This window comes from Haliotis asinina, chromosome 4 (genome assembly GCF_037392515.1).
Source record: "Haliotis asinina isolate JCU_RB_2024 chromosome 4, JCU_Hal_asi_v2, whole genome shotgun sequence".
Taxonomy (NCBI): domain Eukaryota; kingdom Metazoa; phylum Mollusca; class Gastropoda; order Lepetellida; family Haliotidae; genus Haliotis; species Haliotis asinina.
In genome coordinates, this window is record NC_090283.1 from 77,810,606 (window position 1) to 77,833,667 (window position 23,062).

The following is a 23,062-nucleotide window of genomic DNA, read 5'->3' on the forward strand; positions in this document are numbered from 1 at the left end:
ATGGACAGTAGATTTAGTACCTTTACCTTTGATTTTCTGGACCATGTTCCATACCTTGGACATTGGTGTCCGAGAATTTATTTTGGATACATAATGTTGCCAAGATTGGCGTTTGTTCTGTTTAAAAGTACGCCGTGCTTTAGCATTTAAAATTTTAAATTTATTTAAATTATGCACCATAGGATGGCGACGGAAATAATGTTCAGCTGTTTTCCTTGCCTTCCTAGCTTGTTTGCAGTCATCGTTGAACCATGGTTTTCTTATGTGTGGAACTACAGAGGACCGTGGTATACACTCATTAGCTATGGAATTCAGTTCATCAGAAAAGCATTTAATAGCATCTGGAACGTCAATAAAACGTTCAGGTTTAAGTTTTTCAGCAGACAGTGATTCATATAAAGCCCAGTTAGCCTTCTTAAAATTTCGTCTTGATGATGGAGGAACATCGGATGGAGTTACAGCTTTTAATACAGTAGGAAAATGGTCACTTCCACAGGGGTCATCGTGGACTGACCATTCGAATTCATTTAGTAGTTCGGAATTTGTCAATGACAAGTCAAGAGCAGAATAGGTCCCTGTACCAGGGTGTAAATATGTGCTGGAACCATCATTATAAATGCATAAATCATTGTCAGAACAAAAGTCCTCCAACAATTTACCTTTAGCGTTTGTAGTTACACTACCCCAAAGTGGGTTGTGTCCATTTAAATCTCCCATTATAATACAGGGCTTCGGGAGTTGATCATATAGAGCTTGAAGATCGGTTTTGTCAAACACCGAAGACGGTGAAATATAAAGAGAGCATAGTGTAAACGCTACATGTAAGGTAATTCTCACAGCAATAGCCTGCATATTAGTATTAAGTGGAACAGGGCTTTGAATAACGTTTTGTCTGACTAGAATGGATGATCCGCCAGTGGCCCTATCACCTGGAGGTGAAAAACAGTGATAGGCATTAAAATGACGAAGGCCAAATGTATCTGTTTGTTTTAAATATGTCTCTTGGAGACATATCGCTGAAGGTGTAAAATCTTGGACTAATAGCTGTAATTCATGTACATTAGTCCTCAATCCTCTGCAGTTCCACTGTACAATATTATTGGAATAAACTATCTTTTAGGGGGATTTATTGGGGATCTACCCCGCACTCTTTTGGAGGGCGACAAGCTATGTGCCCTAGAATGGACGTTTTCAGAAACGTCCATATCTTCAAGAGACCCATATTTGTTGAACAATTGAATTCTATTTTGTGACCCTTTAGGAGCTCTGCCACTTTGTTGTTTTGAAGCATCAGACTTTGGCTTAGATTTACTTTTAACAGTTTGCTGACTGTCAGCTGTCGATTTAGACTTCGAGAGTGACTGAGATGATGATGGTTTGTGATCAGAAGACGACTTTGGGGTACTAGGAAGTGATTCCTCAGTCTGAGATGATATAGCAGGGTACAAAAGCTGTGGAAAATCGCAGTTGACCCAAGTCAAGGTAGTTTGGCAGCCTGTGGATGATTTTGTTCTTTTTGAGCTTGACTCAGATGATGTTTTTGCTACTGTAGCATAACTTTCTGGAAGATCAGATCTCTTTACCATTTTTTTGCCTCAGAAAAGGAGATATTTTGAGTAAACTTTATTCTGTTTATCTCCATTTGCTCTTTCCAAATTGGACACTGTTTAGAAAATGACGAATGATCGCCTGAGCAGTTGGTGCATTTTTTATAATCACTGTCACAATCTACTAACTGTGGTGAGAAAACACACACAACAGACAATGTGCAAGTATTTACACCGTGTCCATATTTCTGACACTTAAAACACCTAAGCGGGTTGGGGATGTAAGTGTCAACACTGATATTACAATATCCTGCTCTTACTGATTTTGGAATACTTGGAGAAGAGAAGTGGAAGAGATATGTGTTAGTAGGTTTTGTTTCTGAGTTTATCCGAGTTGTAAATCTTTTAACAAAAGTCACCCCTTGATCTTTCATTTCTGATACGATGTCAAACTCAGTCATATCTGCAAACAATTGATCTCGGTCTCTAACAATGCCTTTGCTCGTGTTCACAGTCTTGTGTGCAGTAACTGAAACCTGGACTCCAACAAACAGCTCAGTTGACAACAGGTTGGTTGATTGCTGTTTCCTGCTACATTCTACAAGTAGGGAACCTGAACGCAGTCGTCTGATATTTCGTACCTCACCTGCGATGCCATGTATAGCTTTAGATACCGCAAATGGGTTTAATTTGAAAGGTGATTTGTCAAGAGTCTCGATCACTACAAATCGTGGCCAGTATTCAACGGACGGAATAGACGGTCGTAGTTCATCATCATCATTGTCAAGTTGACGCTTGTTTCTTTTAATGGGGGTTGTGTAAGCCATAGGTACTTTAATGTGGTTCATCATCTGAGCTCCCCACCCACCACGGAGTATCACAAGGACAATGCTAAAAACAAGTGGGCCTCCGACTTGCAGCACCAAGGATACTCAGATGATATACTCCAGAAGAAGAATTATAAATAATTGATCTACCAGATTGGCCCATGAGCCACCGCCTTCTGGCATAAGACTGTAGGCAAAATTCATATTATCATATTTCACAATCCAAAAAGTTAGAGATCAATAGTAGTGCCAAGAAAATTCGAACAATTCAAAATAATATTATTGCAATGACACATACACAGTCCATGCACAGGGCTTGGCGTGACCAGCCGATTGGTCGAACCGGGCCCATTCGACCACCCGTCTAGGCGAAGTCAGGGCCAAAAGTGGTATATTGAGCAACAGGAACACGGTTACAGGTCCCTATTGCCCTCAACCACCAGGATCCCTTCCTCCGCCGACACAGGGCCGCAACCCATGGCAAACGGGTTGGTGGACCAAATATCCCCCCGGGTCCACAACGGGGGTGTCAGCGAGCTCTTGGCGTTACCCAGCACCCACCACGAGGAGGTGGCTCGCCACGGGTGCCACACGTTCCTTAAAAGGAAAGGATGGAAAGCTACAGAAATACATAATGGCATGTGTAATGTGATGGGTGAGGATGCTGCTAGCTTTTCCACAGTTTGTCTCTGGTCTCTTCAGTTTAAGCGGGGCAGGAAGTCCATAAACGATGAACCACGGTCAGGCAGGTCCTCAGAGGTCACCCAACCGGTAGTTACTGCCGCTATGGAAAAAATAATTTTACGAGACCGGCGAGAGAAAGTGTCAGAACTGTCTTTAGAATTGGGAGTGTTGAAAAGATAATTCATGATCATCTTGGAATGTCAAAAGTGTCTGCAAGATGGGTACCCACAAACCACAGCGCGCAAGATCGCCATCAAAGAACTGAAACTTGTAAGGAGCTCATGGATCTCCATAATGCAAATGATGCCAGATTTCTTTCTCGTCTGGGACCCTGAAACTAAACTAGAATCCATGCAGTGGAAACACCCCAGTTCCCCACCTCCACAGAAGTTTTACACTCAACCATCTGCGGGCAAGGTTATGGCCAATATCTTTTGGGATGCCAAAGGCAAATTGTTGATTGATTACTTGCCACAAAAAACTACAATGCATGGTAAATATTATGCCAACTTAATGCAAGAAATGCGAAAATCCATGCGACAGAAACGTCGTGGAATGTTGTCACGTGATGTTCTGCTTTTGCACGACAATGCCCCAGTTCACCAGTCTCGAGTTGCACAGGCAATGTGGATTCGAGCAGTCAAGTCACCCAACCTACAGTCCAGATCTAGACCCCAGCGACTACTTTCTGTTCAGGAACCTGAAATCTGCCCTACGTTGAAGGCGCTTCCGGGATAACGAAGATGTCAAAGCTGCCACAGAGGCGTGGTTAGTGGGGCAACCTGAAGACTTCTACAAAAGTGGTATCAAAAGTCTTAAGGGAAAATGGAATAAGTGTATTGAGGTACAGGGATGTTATATTGAAAAATAAAAGTTAAAAAATGGTCATGTAAGTCTGTTTTATATCGAAATTGCAAAACTTCATGACCCCCCCTCGGATGTTTGCAAAAATCACAATAAATGTTAGTAAAGAGATTACTGGACTCTAGAGACCATACCATTCTATTATTGACCATGCTTTCAAAGGTCTTGATATTACCAGCACCTGTTGCCACATCAAAGTAGACGTTTTAACCTTAGCCCTTGTTTATCTGTATCACGTTTCACACTTTCGTCATGGGTGTACTTGGATTGACCTTTGATACAAAGTTCTACCAGGACTGACGTTTACTGTGTTTAAAAGTAGGTCACAACTCTGGCAGTGTATTTAAAATTATTTAAATTGTTAACTTTAGGCTGGCGGCGAAATATTTCCACCTTCTCCCTACACTTCATAGCTTGTTTATAATCGTCAGTAAACCATGGAGTACAAATGTGTCGTTTGGCAGATACTGTAGGAATAGTTTCGTCGTCAATACTTTGCAGAGAACAAAAGAATAAGATCTGGAAAATTAACTAAAAGGTCAGGCCTTGTGGCCCTATGCACAGCTGCTTTCAGTGGACAGTGCCTCTCCCTGGTAAAGGTCGTTGCCCCAGCAATGTACTTGAATCCAATGAAGGGCAAGTTTCAACAATGGTATATCCTCACTTGTTGTCTTCTTGCCTTTTCAATGCCATTAGTTTGCCACTCACTGACAATTTACGATGCACCATGACAATTATCAATCAAAATTGGAAGAATAGAGTGCGACATGCTATCAGTAAATGCTTGATTTCAACACTGTTTGGGAATGCAATTTCACATCACACCCATATCGTGCCAAACAGCAATTTACGCAAAGTGTTCTGGTTCTGCACATGAGTATTCCTAGCATAAACGTAAGTCGAGCGAGAGTACAATTAACGAAACCAGTAACCACGATAAAGACGTGTATGGCATGTTTCAATATTCTCTAGATCCATATATTGCACTTGCACTTCATGTGTCACTCTGTATGGTACTGTTATAACAAGCAAAGAAAAGAGAAGTACAGTACGTGATAAGGATTTGGGCAATATGCAAAATATCAAAGGAATCTATACATTCCTAAGACCTTTGCAAATTGTTATCATCACGATGTTGTCCCAAACTGTGGGTATGCTTTCAGGGGGACATGTAGTGCCTTTAGCCTAACTGATAAAGTGGAAGAGATTGGTTTAATATTTATCGTCACATCAGCTATATCCTGACTAGTTCAATTAATTATTAGGATAGAGCAGTATAATTATTTAAGCTATAAACCTGTTTACGACTTGCAGTAAAACTAAACGTGTGTCACGGGTAGATATGTAAACCTAGAATGCAGCTACAAACGTATGCTGTAATACAAGACAATACATTATACAAACGATCACCAGCAAGATCCACCAGAGTGGATCACCATACTAGAGACCATGGGCACAAATTGAGAGAAAGGGTATTTTGTAAAATTATTATATAAAATATTACGAAAATAGGATGTTTTGAGATTTGATGACGTGTCTAGAAGAAATACACACATTCAGTTATTGATTTTTCACTAAGGCAATGAAATAGGTATTATCTTCATGATATTAATGAGGAGGACAACCAGGACACCAGGACAAAATACATAAAACGCTGACAAAATTGCAGTTGTTAGAAAACGGGATTCTCCATTCACATCTAGTCATTGCTTGCTATTCTGTTTTTGCCAAGCCTCTACGGGCCTTGAATGAAGTCTATAGGCCCATTGTGCTAAAGGTAAACCGATACAAACTACACTGCACTGCACAAGTTCACACTACAAAGTCAGTGAGCGAATCCTATGGCGTAGAGAGACATACGTGTAAATGGAACTGGAAGTTACCGAACATGAAGGACCAGGAATGATTCCCAAACGTTAATATAGATAAAAATAAGGGAAAGATTCCAGTTGAAAAAGAGGACAGATACTTTACTGATGGCCACAAGTATCTACAAATGTCTGAAGCTGTCGGTCAGGCACAAGAACTACCTGCGCTGGGCCTCCGGCCCGAACGTTGCAATGTTTAACCGAAATACTATTCACTGTCGACCAAATACGTTTGGAGATTGACTGTCATCCTTTTATACTTCTCAGCTAGGTCGTTACCTAAAGACGACGCGTTCCTGTGATCCCTCAAAGACGACATCGTTAACAAAATATTTTTATTCTTTCTTACAGCATACTACACAATCTTCATTCCCTGCACTAAAACCATTACGATTAGTGTCAATTTGCAGATTTTATTTTTAACTATGAAAAAAACCCTTCATATTGCATCTACGCCAGTCTACTGTGTACTTGGTAATACTCGTTTGGTCTCATTCTTCTGCCTGGTAACTGGAAAACCACGCGCTTTGGTAATAAGCCTTGCATTTACCATTACTGATTAAAAAGAAGTGAGTGAGTGAGTTTGAGTGAGTTAATATTTAACGTCACATCGGCAATATTTCAGCCATATCGTGACGGGAACAAACCACTGAAAAGGAATATATGTGTGTTATAAAACCTGTCGACAAAGGACAGTAAAACAACTACAGTATCACAATTTGAATTAAAACTAGCTTGGAAAGTTAAAACTAATATCAATATTCAGACAATACAATATAAAAACAGGCTGTAGATCGCCAGCAGCAGAAGGTAGATCACCATACTAGGGACCATGGGGACTTACAGTACCTTTGCTACCTGCATGGACCCTAGTTGGATTTACACCATCCCTTCAGCCGCTGGCGAGTGTACAATATGCTAGCCAAAATTAAAACAATAGGAATACTACGATTAAAATCCTGGTAGACTTAAATTTACTATGAATGTTTTTGGACTTACGTACCCTCTCAGGAGGACAATATTTTTACAATACTTCAACCCCCTTTGAGGGTACAGGCACTAACAATTCTAGTTACGAATCCAAACTACCAATTATTAAAATACATCTTTTTACAGACACATATTGCTCACAATTCAATCAAAAAATCAATTTCTTTTAAAAAACCAATAATTAAATGAACACTAACGCTGGTAAAAAGATCCTTCATCGTTTTAACTGTAAAATACATATCCCTTGTGATGGAGAATTCAGAATATGCTTGACCGTGACTCTCTCATCACAACTGATACAAAATGGAGGATCCTCACCTTTTAACAGGTATGCATGGGTATATCTAGTGTGGCCAATACGACATCGTCGTAGTATGACCTCTTCAAATCTGGACTGACAACCCAAGTGGGTATAACCAATGTAAGGTTTTATCTCATGTAATTTATTCATACCAACTTGGGTGTCCCACTTCTTCTGCATCAGATCACGGATATAAGATCTAATGGTAGCTTTAGGGGCGGTGGGGTAGTCTAGTGGTTAAAGCGTTCGCTCGTCACGCCGACGACCCGGGTTCGATTCCCCACATGGGTACAATGTGTGAGGCCCATTTTCTGGTGTCCCCCGCCGTGATATCGCTGGAATATTGCTAAAAGCGGCGTAAAACCAAACTCACTCACTCACTAATGGTAGCTTTATAATCAGTGTAGGGAATAAAAAGTGGTGTCACAGATTTGTTGAGTGCTGCCTTGGCAGCAAGATCGGCCATTGCGTTACCAGAAATGCCTACATGGCTGGGTAACCAACAGAAGACGATGTCGTATTGGCCAGTTGCAATATTATTATACAATTCAATAATTTCAATTAAAAGTGGATGTTTACAGAAAAGATTTTTAATAGCCTGAAGGCAAGAAAGAGAGTCTGAATAGATTATATACTGTTTACGTTTCGGGTGTCTTTGAATATATTTAAGAGCTGTTAATATGGCATTAGCTTCTGCTGTAAAAATAGAACTATTATCTGGTAATCTAGAAGATATTGTTCTGGATCCAATGACAGTGGCACAAGCCACTGCGCCACCGTCCTTGGATCCATCTGTAAATAAGGGTTTGTAATTGCTATATTGATGTTTTAATTGATGATATTCTTGTTTATATTGTAAGTCATTTGTTTCTGATTTTTTAAATGATGTTAAGGTTAGGTCAACTTGTGGCCTAACCAATTGCCAAGGAGGAGAAGAAAGAAGACGGGAAGGCGATATACTTTCCAGCTCAATGCCGGCAGAAGAAATAAATGGTTTAATTCTGTGCGCAAGAGTGGGGACAAGAGACGACTGTTTGTTATACAAATCCTCATAAAGCGGATTGAACACACAGTTATAGGCAGGGTTAGATTCGTTAGAGTATAATTTAGTAATGTATTGTAAAGAAAATTTTATACGACGTTGAGTAAGAGATGGTTCATCGGCCTCAACGTAAAGACTATCAATAGGTGACGTTTTGAAAGACCCAAGACAAAGTCTTAGACCTTGATGGTGGACAGAATCAAGAAGTTTAAGGTTGCTTTTGCAGGCTCCACCATATACGATGGAGCCATAATCGAGTTTCGAACGGACCAGTGATCGATATAGGTGTAAGAGGGTAGCCTGATCCCTTCCCCACTTTGAGTTGGAAACTACTTTCAACAAGTCAAGAGCCTTCAGGCATTTAGTTTTAAGAGATTTAATATGAGGCAGAAATGTTAAGTGTGAGTCAAAGATTAGGCCCAAGAACTTGGCCTCCTTTACAACTTTGATGGGAGTGCCATCTAGAGATAGTTCAGGGTCCTTATGTGGCTTATATTTTCTGCAAAAATGTATGCAATTAGTTTTGGATTTAGAAAATTTAAAGCCGTTTTCAAGACACCATTTATTTATTTTGTTTAAACAAAGCTGCAGTTGCCGTTCAATGGTATGCATATTTTTACCACGACAAGAAATATTAAAATCATCCACAAATAACGATCCATCAATTGAATCGTTTAAAACTTTTGATAAACTATTTATCTTGATGCTAAAAAGTGTGACAGACAGAATACTGCCTTGTGGAACACCCTGATCCTGATTGTAATGATCAGACAGGGTAGAACCCACTCGAACTTGAAACTGTCTGTCATTTAAAAAGTTTGCTATAAATTGAGGTAAACGACCTCGCAAGCCGAAGTCATGTAAGTCTCGTAAAATACCATATTTCCAGGTTGTGTCATATGCTTTTGCGAGATCAAAAAAGATAGACACAGCATGTTGTTTATTAATTAGTGCGTTTTTAACAAATGATTCTAAACGCACTAAGTGATCGACAGTACTTCTGTTTTTGCGGAAACCACACTGTATATCAGTTATAAGGTTATTTGTTTCCAAGTACCAAACAAGTCGATTATTTATCATGCGTTCCATGGTCTTGCAAACACAGCTAGTTAGTGAAATAGGTCGATAATTGGATGGATCCGTATGATCACGTCCAGGTTTAGGTATTGGTACTACTATGGCGTCACGCCATGACGGAGGAAAGTTACCCGATGTCCAAATATCATCAAAAATATTGAGAAGAGTTTCTAGGCAGGATTCTGGTAAGTGCTTCAGGAGTTGATAATGTATGTTATCAGCTCCAGTAGCAGTGTCTTGAGCTTGATCAAGAGCAGTATGGAGTTCATGAATAGAAAAAGTTTCATTATAATCTTCCCCATTATCAGAATTGAAATTAATAGTTTTCTTTTCTTGTTGTTTTTGATATTGCTGGAATTTTGGTACATAATTAGAAGAGGAAGAATGTTTAGCAAGGGTTTCACGTAGTTTATTAGCACTATCTGTTTTATCAGTAAGCAATTGATCTCCATGTTTAAGATGATGGACAGTAGATTTAGTACCTTTACCTTTAATTTTCTGGACCATGTTCCATACCTTGGACATTGGTGTCCGAGAATTTATTTTAGATACATAATTTTGCCAAGATTGGCGTTTATTCAGTTTAAAGGTACGCCGTGCTTTAGCATTTAAAATTTTAAATCTATTTAAATTATGCACCATAGGGTGGCGACGGAAATAATGTTCTGCTTTTGTCCTTGTCTTTCTAGCCTGTTTGCATTCATCGTTGAACCATGGTTTTCGAATATGTGGAACTGCAGAAGACTTTGGGATACATTGATCAGCAATGTCAATGAGTACATCTGAAAAACATTTAATAGCATCAGGAGCAGTAATAAAACGTTCGGGATTAAGTTTGCCAGTACAGAGAGATTCATATAGAGCCCAGTTGGCCGTTTTAAAATTCCATCGTGATGATGGAGGTACATCAGCGGGGCTCACAGGTTTTAGTATTGTAGGGAAATGGTCGCTCCCACACAAGTCATCGTGAACCGACCATTCAAATTCATTTAAGAGATTAGAGTCAGTAACTGATAAATCAAGAGCTGAATATGTCCCTGTGCCAGGATGTAAATATGTATGTGATCCGTCATTGTAAATACAGAGATCATTATTTGAAAGAAAATCCTCAAGTAATTTACCTTTGGTGTTCGTAGTAGGACCACCCCAGAGTGGGTTATGGCCATTGAAATCGCCCATGATTATACAGGGTTTAGGAAGTTCATTGTAAAGAGCTTGTAGATCAGTTAACTGGACAGTGGATGAAGGTGGAATATACAATGAACAAAGCGTAAATGCAACTTGTAATGTAAGTCGCACAGCTACAGCTTGGAGATTTGTTTTAAGCGCTATTGAACTATGTATAACATTTTGCCGTACCAAGATTGATGATCCTCCACTTGCCCTATCACCTGGAGGTGAAAAATAATGGTATGCATTGAAATGACGGAGGTCGAAAGTATCAGTGTGTTTTAAATATGTTTCCTGTAGACACATTGCTGACGGTGTAAAATCCTGGATTAAAAGCTGCAATTCATTAAAATTAGTCCTTAGTCCTCTGCAATTCCACTGAATAATATTATTCTGATAACCTATCTTTTGGGGGGATTTATTGGGGATCTACCCCGCACTTTTTTGGTGGGCGACAGGCTGTGTGCCCTAGAGCGGACGTTTTCAGACACGTCCATGTCTTCGAGTGATCCATATTTGTTGTATATTTGGATTTTATTCTCTGAACCTTTTGGGGCTCTGCCACTTAGCTTTTTCAAAGAATCAGGCTTCTTAGTTTTTGTTTTACTGGGTTGAGACCTTGTTGATGACTGAGAAGATATGTTATGATCAGGGGATGTTGCTGATTGAATCTGAGATGTACCAGGAAGTGAATCTGCAGTTTGAGTAGATATGGCAGGTGACAAAGGTTGAGGGGAATCCGTGTTCACCCAAGGCAAGTTTGTCTGACAGCTTGCAGATAATTTCATAATTGTGGATGTTGCGTCTGGGTTTGGTCTGGCAACGAAAGCATAGCTTTCCGTTTGTACTGAGCTCTGGACCATTTTCTTTGCATCTGCAAAACTGATGTTTTGTGTAAACTTTATTCTGTTAATGGCCATTTGTTGTTTCCACACAGGACATTCTTTAGAGAAAGATGGGTGATCCCCTGCGCAGTTTGTGCACTTTTTAACATGGCTGTCACAATCTTCTGTTGTGTGTGTTTTTTCACTACAATGAGCACACACAACAGACAATGTGCACGTATTTACACCATGGCCGAATTTTTGGCACTTGAAGCACCTCAGCGGATTCAGAATGTATGTATCAACATTGAGATTACAGTACCCTGCCTTAAGTGACTTTGGAGCAGTAGGCGATGAGAAGGAAAACATATATGTGTTGGTTTTTATGGTTGTGTTGTTTTTACGGGTTGAGAAACGTTTGACATATAGTACACCCTGATCTCTCATCTCAGAAACGATATCTAGGTCAGACATGTCTGCCAGCAATCGATCACGATCTCGCACTATTCCCTTACTGGTCTTGAGTGTTTTGTGGGCCGTGACAGTAACCGGAGTACCAACAAAAGTGTCAATATTCAAAAGGTTGGTTGATTGTTGCTTTCTGGCGCACTCAATCAACAGTGCACCAGAACGTAATCGTCGAATGTTCTTTACTTCGCCAGCAATGCCTTGGATACCTTTAGACACAGCAAACGCGTTCAACTTCAAAGGTGTGTTATCTTTGGTCTCAGTGACAAGGAAACGTGGCCAATAATCAATTTGTTTGGACGGTCTGAGGTCGTCAACGGGATCATTTTCGAGAGGACGTTTGCTCTTCTTAGTGGGGGTTCGTAAGCCATGGTTAGTTATGTAGATTTCATCATCCGAGCTCCCCACCCACCACGGAGTATCACAAGGATGATGCTAAAGCAAGCGGGCCTCCAGCTTGCAGCACCAAGGATACCCGGATGATATACTCCAGTAGAAGAATTAGAAATAATTAGTCTACCAGATTGGCCCATGAGTCATCGCCTTCTGGTATAAGACTCTAGGCAAAGTTCAAAGCAACATAATTCAACATCAAACATGTTTTAGACAGTAAAGCCAAGACCAAAATCAATCAAAATCAATTCCAAATCATACTTGTGCAATGATAAATAAATTTATAATCTATGCACAGGGCTTGGCATGACCAGCCGATTGGTTGAACCGGGCCCATTCAACCTCCCGTCTAGGTGAAGTAAGGGTCGAAGGGGTGTGTTGAGCAAAGGGAACGCGGTCACAGGCCCCCAGTGCCCTCAACCCCCAGACTCCCGTCCTCCACCGACACAGGGCCGCAACCCACGGCAACCGGGTTGGTGGACCAAATATGCCCCCGGATCCACATGGGGGGTTTGCGAGCACTTAGCGTTACCCAGCACCCACCACGAGGAGGTGGCTCGCCACGGGTGCCGATTAAAAAGAAGTACTTTCAGAGTTTTCCAAATCAGCAGATATGACTCCCAGGGCCATGCTGAAAGAGTAACAGCTGTAGCATGTACACGTGGAACCGTCATTGATGACATATGTTGCCAGTGTGCCAAATACAAGCACATGACACTTTTTCCAGGCACAACACCTCTACATCCTGTTGCACATGCAGGTGAGACCCATAAACTCACAAACGTCCCTGAACAAACAGCCAGATACGACCGACGCAGGTGATAATGTACTCAATCTCCAACACCAAACTTGTTGTCTAAACTGTAAACCGACATTACCTGTAATTTGATATGCCCATGGCTATCGAAATTTGCCACATTTTATTTGCACTGAGTTTGTTTACACCCACACACTAGATTTGCTATCAGAATGTGAAATATGTTTCGTGATAGTTGGCTGGACATGGTGTGAGTGCATGTAAATACATGTATCTATATATTCAGATATGGTAGCTGCTGTAACATACGTGTTTAACGTATATGCAGTTTAAGGTCAGTTACGTAAGCCAGAAAAAAAAATGTTTGCTCTGCTGCTGTTTGCTGTGGTGTTTGCTGTGACTGCCGGGGCAGGTAATGCGACTTGCAATCATCCTTTTTTTAACTTCTGGGGGCGGTGGCAAAGCCTAGAGTATAAAGCGTTCGAATGTCATTCCGAAGGCATGGATTCGATTTCTCACATGGGTGTTCAATGTGCGAAGCCCATTTTGTGTGTCCTCCATCGTGACACTGCTGAAAAATTGGCAAATAGGGAGTATAACAAACTTAGTGAGCATAAGTGACGTATAGATTACAAATAATCAGTTTGCAGTCTGGTGTATAGCAGAAGTGTTACAGTAAATAATTTGCTGTGACAAAAAAGTGTAGGAAATCCCTCAGAACAAGCAAAATACAATAGAGATAAGTCTAAAATATTCAATATTATGTATTGAGCTAACAGTGAGTGAGTGAGTTAATATTTAACGTCACATCGGCAATATTGCAGCCATAGCGTGACGAGAATGATTAATTATAAAAGTACAAATGAATTGATAGCACATACAGTGTAAGACCCTGTCAACGAAGGACAGTAAAACTAACTAGAATATCACAGAGTAGAAGGTAAAACTAGTGAATAGACCTGAAACAACGTATCTATAGAGGACAGTACAATATAAAAATGAGCTATATGTTGCCAACAACTGAAGGTAGATCACCATACTAAGGACCATGGGGTCTTACAGTACATTTGCTTCCTGCATGGACCCTAGTTGGATTTACATCATCCCTTCAGCTGTTAGCAATTTAGACAAATCTAGCCATAAAGTAAAAACACACTTATTCTACCATTAAAAAGCTGGAAAACTGAAATTGTTTTTGGACTTACGTACCCTCTCAGGAGGACAATTATTTTACGGTACTTCAACCCCTTTGAGGGTACAGCCACTAACGATTTGAGTTACTATTTTAATCTTCCAATTGTAAAATATTATCTATTTACAGTTCATTTAACAAATCTAATTCCTTTAAAAATGCTATAATTAAATGAGGACTAATATTGCTAAAAAGATCCTGCACAGATTGTGAATTATAATACTGATCCCTTGTGATGGAATACTCAACACAGTCAAGCAAGATATGCTTGACTGTGATTCTTTCATCACAAGGGATGCAGAACGGAGGATCCTCACCTTTCAAAAGGTATTCATGAGTATATCTCGTATGGCCAATACGACATCGCCGTAGTATGACCTCCTCAAATCTGGACTGACAACCCAAGTGGGTATAACCAATGTAAGGTTTTATTTCATGTAATGTATTGATACCCACTTGGGTGTCCCACTTGTTCTGCATCAGATCACGGATATACGCTCTAATAGTAGCTTTATCATCAGAGTATGGAATAAGAAATGGAATCACAGATTTGCTGAGTACTGCCTTGGCAGCAAGACCAGCCATTGTGTTGCCAGAAATGCCTACATGGCTTGGTAACCAACAAAAGATGATGTCGTATTGGCCAGTAGCAAGATTATTATATAGTTCAATTATTTCTATTACAAATGGATGTTTACATTAGAGGTTTTTAATTGCCTGGAGGCAAGAAAGAGAATCGGAGTAGATAATATACTGTTTATGTATAGGATGTCTTTCAGTATATTTAAGAGCCGTTAGTATAGCGTTTGCTTCCGCTGTGAAAATAGAACTATTATCCGGTAATCTGAAAGATATTGTTCTGGATCCAATGACAGTGGCACAAGCCACTGCACCACCGTCCTTGGACCCATCTGTAAATAAGGAGTTATAAGTGATATATTTATGTTTCAATTGATTATATTCTTGTTTATACAGTAATTCAGTCGTTTCTGATTTTTTATATGTAGTTAATGTTAGGTCAACTTGTGGCCTAATCAACTGCCAAGGAGGAGAAGAAAGAAGTCGGAAAGGAGCTATATTTTCCAACTCAAGGCCGGAAGCAGCAAGAAATGGCTTAATTCTGAGACCAAGAGGCGGAACAAGAGAAGATGTTTTGTTATACAAATCCTCAAACAGAGGATTAAAGACACAATTAAATGCGGGATTAGACTCATTGGAAGCTAATTTTGTGATGTATTGTAAAGACAGTTTTATACGGCGTTGATTGAGAGAAGGCTCATCGGCTTCAACATAAAGACTGTCAATAGGAGAGGTTCTAAAAGAACCAAGACAAAGTCTTAGGCCTTGGTGATGGACAGAATCAAGTAGTTTTAGGTTGCTTTGACAGGCTCCACCATATATGATGGAACCATAATCAAGTTTTGACCGCACAAGTGATCTATATAAGTGAAGGAGGGTAGTCTGATCTCCTCCCCATTTTGAATTGGACACAACCTTTAATAAATCGAGAGCCTTCAGGCATTTGGCTTTTAGGGATTCAATATGGGGCACAAAGGTCAAATGCGAATCAAAAATAAGTACCAAGAACTTAGCCTCCCTGACAACTTTAATAGGGGTGCCACTGAGAAATAGTTCTGGGTCTTTATGGGGTTTATATTTACAGCAGAAGTGTATACAATTGGTTTTTGATTTAGAAAATTTGAAGCCATTTTCGAGACACCATTTATCTATTTTGTTTAAGCACAGCTGCAGCCGCCGTTCAATAGTATGCATATTCTTACCACGACAAGAAATATTAAAATCATCCACAAATAACGAACCATCTATTGAATCGTTTAAAACTTTAGATAGACCGTTGATCTTGATGCTAAAAAGAGTGACAGACAAAATACTGCCTTGTGGAACACCCTGATCCTGATTGTAATGATCAGACAGGGTAGAACCCACGCGGACTTGAAATTGTCTGTTATTTAAAAAGTTGGATATGAATTCAGGCAAACGACCTCGCAAACCGAAATCATGTAAATCTCTTAAAATGCCATATTTCCAAGTAGTGTCATATGTTTTCTCAAGATCAAAAAAGATAGACACAGCGTGTTGTTTATTAATTAGTGCGTTTTTGACAAAAGATTCCAAACGCACTAAGTGATCAAGAGTACTTCTGTTTTTACGGAAACCACATTGTATATCTGTTATAAGGTTTTTGGTTTCCAAGTACCAAACAAGTCGATTGATAATAATGCGCTCCATGGTCTTGCAAACACAGCTAGTTAGTGAAATGGGTCTATAATTACACGGATCGGTATGATCACGTCCAGGTTTAGGTATGGGTACTACTATAGCGTCACGCCATGAAGGAGGAAATTTACCTGATGCCCAAATATCATCAAAAATAGTTAAAAGAGTTTCTAGGCAGGAATCTGGTAAATGCTTCAGGAGTTGATAATGTATGTTATCAGGCCCTGTAGCAGTATCGTAAGCTTGATTAAGAGCAGTATGAAGCTCATAAATAGAAAATAGTTCGTTATAATCTTCCCCGTTATCTGAATGAAAATTAATAGGTTTCTTTTCTTGTTGTCTTTGATACTGTTGGAATTTCGGCATATAGTTAGAAGAGGAAGAATGTTTAGCAAGCGTTTCACCCAGTTTATTTGCAATATCTGATTTATCAGTAAGTAATTGATCTCCATGTTTAAGATTATGGACACTAGATTTTGTACCCTTACCTTTAATTTTCTGTACATGGGCGTTCGAGAATTTATTTTGGAGACATAATTTTTCCAAGATTGACGTTTATTCAGTTTAAAGGTACGCTTCGCTTTAGCATTTAAAATTTTAAATTTATTTAAATTATGGACCATAGGATGGCGACGGAAATACTGTTCTGCTTTCTTTCGTGCCTTCGTAGCTTGTTTGCAGTCATCAGTAAACCATGGTTTACGTATATGTGGATTAGAAGAGGACTTCGGAACACATTCATCAGCTATTTTATGAAGTTCGGTAGAGGAAGAATTTATAGGATCAGGAACATCAAGAAAAACATCAGGTATTAGTTTACTAGAACAAAGAATTTCATACTAAGCCCAGTTAGCTTTAGCAAAGTTCCATCGTGATGATGGAGAGACATCCGATGGTGTCACAGATTGTAATAAAGTGGGAAAATGATCACTTCCACAGAAGTCATCGTGAACTGACCATTCGAACTCACTTAGCAGATGAGAATCAACAACAGCTAAATCAAGACACGAATACGTTCCAGTTCCTGGATGCAAATATGTAGAAGAACCATCATTGAATATGCATGTCATTGTTAAAGAAAAAATCCTCCAAAACTTTACCTTTCGTATTGCTGTCATTGCTACCCCAAAGTGGGTTATGACCATTTAAATCTCCCATGATCATACAGGGTTTCGGGAGTTGGTCATAAAGTGACTGAAGATCATATTGTGGAAGACAATATGACGGTGGGATGTACAAAGAACATAAAGTGAACACGACATTCAATGTCACACGAACTGCAACAGCCTGGAGAGGGGTACGAAGAGGGACAGGGCTTTGAATGACACCCTGCCTCACCAGAACAGAAGATCCCCCAGTTGCTTTATCGCCTGGGGGAGAAAAGTGATGATATGTAGTCATATTGTCTTAAATCAATTTTATCTGTGTTTTTGAGGAATGTTTCTTGTAAACAAAGAGCAGAAGGTTTTAAATCTTGGATCAATAGCTGAAGATCAGATAAATTATTCCGAAGACCTCTACAATTCCACTGTAATAAACTGTCAGGGCAGTTCATGGGGGCATAATAGGAGATCGTGAATGAGGAGGGCCTTTATGCTGCAATGGCAGCGATGGAGAGACCTCCATATCTAGAGATTCGAAGATATTATGTTCCAGAGGAACAGTCAAGGGTAAAGGCACCTCAATATGTTTGAGGCCCTTTGATTCTTTTTTCTTTTGTTTTTCCTTCTTTGTGAGCAAAGTAGTTCGTTTTATCTCAGGTTCAGGCTGACTTTCATTTTCTGGTACTGTTTCAGCAGACACAGTCGTTTGTGAGGAAGATGTGGAACGGGAAGGTGTGACTTCAGCATCTATTTCATAAAAAAACGTCTGTACATCAGATATCCAGTTAATTGACGTTTGACATCCTTGATCAACCTTTGTACGTGAGGAAGAAACTACAGCAGAGTAAGACACTGGAAGAAGAGGACTTCTTTTCTACTATTTTTTTTGGCCTCAGAGAAAGAAACATCTTTAGAATATTTTATGGTGAGAATTTTATTTTGTTGCATGTAGCATGGGCATGATTTTGAGAAGGACATGTGGTCACCACTGCAGTTTGCACACTTGATTACATCTGTGCAGTCTGTACCGTCATGTTTCCCACTGCAGCGGGAGCAAACTGGAGAGTTACGGCAAGATTTTGCACCGTGTCCAAATTGTTGACATCTGAAACACCGGAGAGGATTTGGGATATATACATCAACACCAATGGGTACACCCACCACGAGGAGGTGGCTCGCCACGGGTGCCTTATTGAGCTAACAAAGACAAGATACAAAGAATCACAATACGGTTTCTAGTACAATGCAACTGAGTCAAATATAAAGTAATGGGTCATATATATATACTGAATGTAACATGGCGGCGTTGGATATAGGTCAATGTTGACACTCAAACGAAGAGGTAGACTTATTGCTCCTAGAGAACTATTTTGTTCTATCATCAAAATCAGGTCGTATTGACATTGACCATTTGGTATGGTTGCAAAGCTCTTGGCGAGCTCTACACGACAGAATTAACATCGACAAGATATTCTCCATAACAAAGTTGTAAGAAACAGAATCATATTGTTATATTTCATAAAACTTCAGTTCTACATTATTCTATACATTTCTTCTAATCAACTGAGTTAATTTGCATCATGTCATCAAAGCTTTCTTTGATGTTGTTAAGGATGGGACGTCGTTGACCCTCATAAAATTAGATGAATATATATTTAACTCATTGCATCACCGCATTCCTTCAATAGTAAGACTTAATGATTTGATAATTCTATAATTTCCAGTTAATTTTGTTCACAAATAACGTCACCGAAGAGAATTTAAGCTACCAATTAAAGACAAATTAAACACGTCAACAGTCTTTAAGGTTTGTACATTAACATCTCACTGGACTTTGCTCTACAATATTTCTGCAAGACCTCTTTCCCTGTCATATAAACTATAGTTGGTGATGTTTGTGGTTCCAGTATAATGTTAATATTTGAGATGTAAGTCCTTTTGTTTCAGGCACTGTCAGGTGTTAAGGTATAAATCTTTGAACCAGGCAAATAAGCTTCATCATTATGTTCATTAGCCATGGTTTGAAAGCTTGTAATTTAATACAACATTTTCTGCATTCTTATCCTTTTTTCATCTGGTGAGAAATGTTCATATCAATAAAGATCTGTAATACAGCCAAAGGTTGCGCAATAATTATTTTCTTAGAACGGTTGATGTTTAAGTCATTATGCCCATTATTGTTTCGAAATGTTAACAAGCCAAGACTGTCTTTCAAACATTTGGCTTACTTATTTTTATCCTTATCATCGATAAAAAAATGTTGAACTTAGATTATTTATATAATCTCTTGTTTTGGAATTGTATTATTTACGTAAATACATTTTTTATAATTAAAAGTATTAACCAAACTTGAACATTTATGTTTCTCTTACATTAATATCAATAACACCTTTGGATAAAACAACAAAACCACTCAATTCCCATATTTATTATTTCGTTGTAGTCGATTATCTCTCAATTATACTGTAGATTAGAAAGCGAGTGAGTTAATATTTAAAGTTACATCGGCAATCAGTCGCAGTAAACTTATTCGTTACAGTATACCACTGAGTCTAACAAATCCTAGTTGAAGGTCGCGTCAGGTAATCTTTGAGCGACCTATGACCGTCCTGTCAAACGCGAGACGGCTCAATAGATTTAACCAATCAGACAATGGCTACTACGTAGTGATTGGAGGGACTCTCTCCGCAAACAAAAATCTGCATATAAGACAGTTGATTGACCTGCTGTATATACGCTTTGGAGTTTCTGTTGACATGGTTACCATTAGCTAATATTTCCGCAAGATGACATTCTTGAATATTGCCAAAAAACACTATTTCCATCGACTGTTTAATCACCGATATCATGGTTACAACTTGTGCCGTGTTCATCATCCGGAAACGAGTGTACTCAAAATAGCATTCGGAATCGTTCGGGTACGAATCTTTTCCGACATAAAAAGTTCAAAAGATATGTGCGAATGTTCACTTTCGCTATTTGGTAAGCTGTATTGATTGATCAATCGCAAAGGTTACCTGACGCGACCTCCAATGAAGGTTTTGTTAACACAGTAGTGGAGTGTAACGAAAAGTTCCGAGTACTAAGTGACTAAATCGGTAATATTTCTGCCATATCGTGACGAGAACGATTAATTATAATAAAAAAAACCCCAAAAAACAAAAAAACAAAAAACAAACAAAAGAAACAATGACACTCTAATATTCTGTCAATGAAAGACAGTAATTAATGTAACACTATTAATTGCACCTAAAACAGTTTATCTATTGAGGACAATACAACATAAAAATGGGCTACAGATTGCTATCAGCTGAAGGTAGATCACCATACTAAGGACCATGGGGACTTACAGTACATTTCCTTCCTACATGGACCCTAACCGGATTTACATCATCCCCTCAGCCGTCAGCAGTATGGGAAATTTAGCCATGCAATAAAAAGACACTTATTCTACGATTAAACACGTGGGAAGTTTGAATTTACTTTGAGTGTTTTTGGACTTACGTACCCTCTTAGGAGGATAATAGTTTCTTTATGTGGTTTATATTTCCTTCAAAAGTGTAGACAGTTAGTTTTCGACTTTGAGAATTTAAAACCAGTTTAAGACACCGTTTATTTATTTTATTTAAATACAACTGCAGTTGTCGTTCGATGGTATGCATTTTTTTACCACGACAGAAAATATAAAAATCATTCACAGAAGTGATCCATCAGCTGAATACCTTAGATAACATAGTGATAAGGTCACATAATAAATAAGGTCACCGACAAAATGCTGCCCTGGAGAACACACTGGTTCTGGTTGCAATGATCAGACAGGGTTGAACCCACTCCGCCTTGAAATTGCCTGCCTTTTAAAAACTATAAAAATAGGCCTCTCAAATCAAAATCATGTATAAGAATGAAGATTTTATGGATATCAACTTCTTTATATGAGAACACAACGTTTCGGAGTTAATGCTTACTCCTTCATCAGGTGATTGAGAATGGGGTACAGAGCTATATTTATATGTACAGGTAAAACAATAACAAAGTAACAAGTGGAATGAATTAACGAAAGCTGGAAGTCAGTATAAACAAGCGCTGATTGGAACCCGACACTTATGATAACAATGATAGAAGCCTGTTTTACCTGTACATATAAATATAACTCTGTACCCCATTCTCAATCACCTGATGTGTTGTGTTCTCATATAAAGAAGTTGATATCCATAAAATCTTCATTCTTATGCATTTCACTTCTAAATGCCCTTCAAAGACTCAAAATCATGTAGATCCTTCGAAATGCCATGCTTCCAGGTCGTATAATAAGCTTTCTCAAGATCAGAGAAAATTCATACAGCATTTTGTCCATTTACTATAGCATTTTAACAAAGGATTCTAAACGTACCAAATGATCAATGGTACTACGATTTTTCCTGAAACCACATTGAATATTTGTGATTAGATTATTGGTTTCAAAATACCAAACTAATCTATTATTCACAATACGTTCCATGGTTTTGCAGACACAACTAGTTAACGATATTGGTCTATAATTAGACGGATTTGTATGACCCTTACCAGGGTTTGATATTGGAACTACAATGATATAGCGCCATGAAGGAGGAGATTTGCCAGAAGACCATATTTGGTGAAATATAACCAAAAGAGTCAACAAACATGGTTCAGTTAAGTGTTTCAGCAGATAGTAATGTTTCACATTATAAAACGTGCCCACATATCTACTGTTCATGGTGGTAGGGACGAAATGGTGAAAGCATCAGTGAAGTATGCGAATGTCACACGTGAGTGAGTCAGTGAGTTAGTATTTAACGTCACATCGGCAGTATTGCAGCCATATCGTAACGAGAGCATTCTTAAAAATGGAATCTATGCATATGATAAAAACCTGTCGACGAAGGACAGTAAAACAACTAGAATATCACAACGAGAAATAAAACTAGCGTGAAAAGTTAAAACTAATATCCCCATTCAGACAATACAATATAAAAACAGGCTATATAGATCACCAACAACTGAAGGTAGATCGCCATACTAGGGGCCATGGGGACTTACAGTACTTCTGCTACCAGCATGGTCCCTAGCTGGATTTACACCATCCTCTCAGCTGCTGGTGATTGTATGCAAGATTAGCCACAAATTAAAATGACAGAAATACTACGACTAAAAAACAGGAAGACCAAATTTGACTTCAAATGTTTTGGGACTCATGTACCCTCTCAGGAGGACAATAATTTTACAGTACTTTAACCCTTCTCGAGGATACAGCCACTAACACACTAAGTTACGAATTCAAAATTCCAAGCATAAAATATTTATATATTTACAATTCATTTAGCAAATCTAATTCTTTTAAAAATGCAATAATGAGAGCTAACATTATTAAAAAGATCCTACAAAGTTCTTGAATTAAAATATTTATCCCTTGTGATGGAATATTCAACACAGTCAAGTAAAACATGCTTGACTGTGATTCTTTCATCACAAAGGATACAAAACGGAGGATCTTCACCTTTTAATAGATAATCGTGAGTATGCCTCGTATGGCCAATGCGACATCGTCGCATAATGACCTCCTAAAATCTGGACTGACAACCCAAGTAAGTATAACCGATACAAGGTTTTATTTCATTTAATTTATTTATACCTACCTGGGTGTCCCACTTTTTCTGCACCAAATCGCGGACATACGATCTTATTGTAGCTTTATAATC

The 23,062-nt window shown here is 38.9% G+C and overlaps 1 protein-coding gene across 1 annotated transcript in view; it reads left to right on the plus strand.

Moving 5' to 3' along the window:
• Positions 1 to 13,172: 13,172 nt before the first annotated feature.
• The window catches only part of LOC137281159 (uncharacterized), a 39,184-nt gene continuing 29,294 nt past the window's right edge, over positions 13,173 to 23,062 (plus strand). Inside the window, exon 1 of the mRNA XM_067812285.1 lies at positions 13,173 to 13,224. Coding sequence (XP_067668386.1) covers positions 13,173 to 13,224 — 52 coding nt within the window. The remainder of the gene's footprint in view (positions 13,225 to 23,062) is intronic.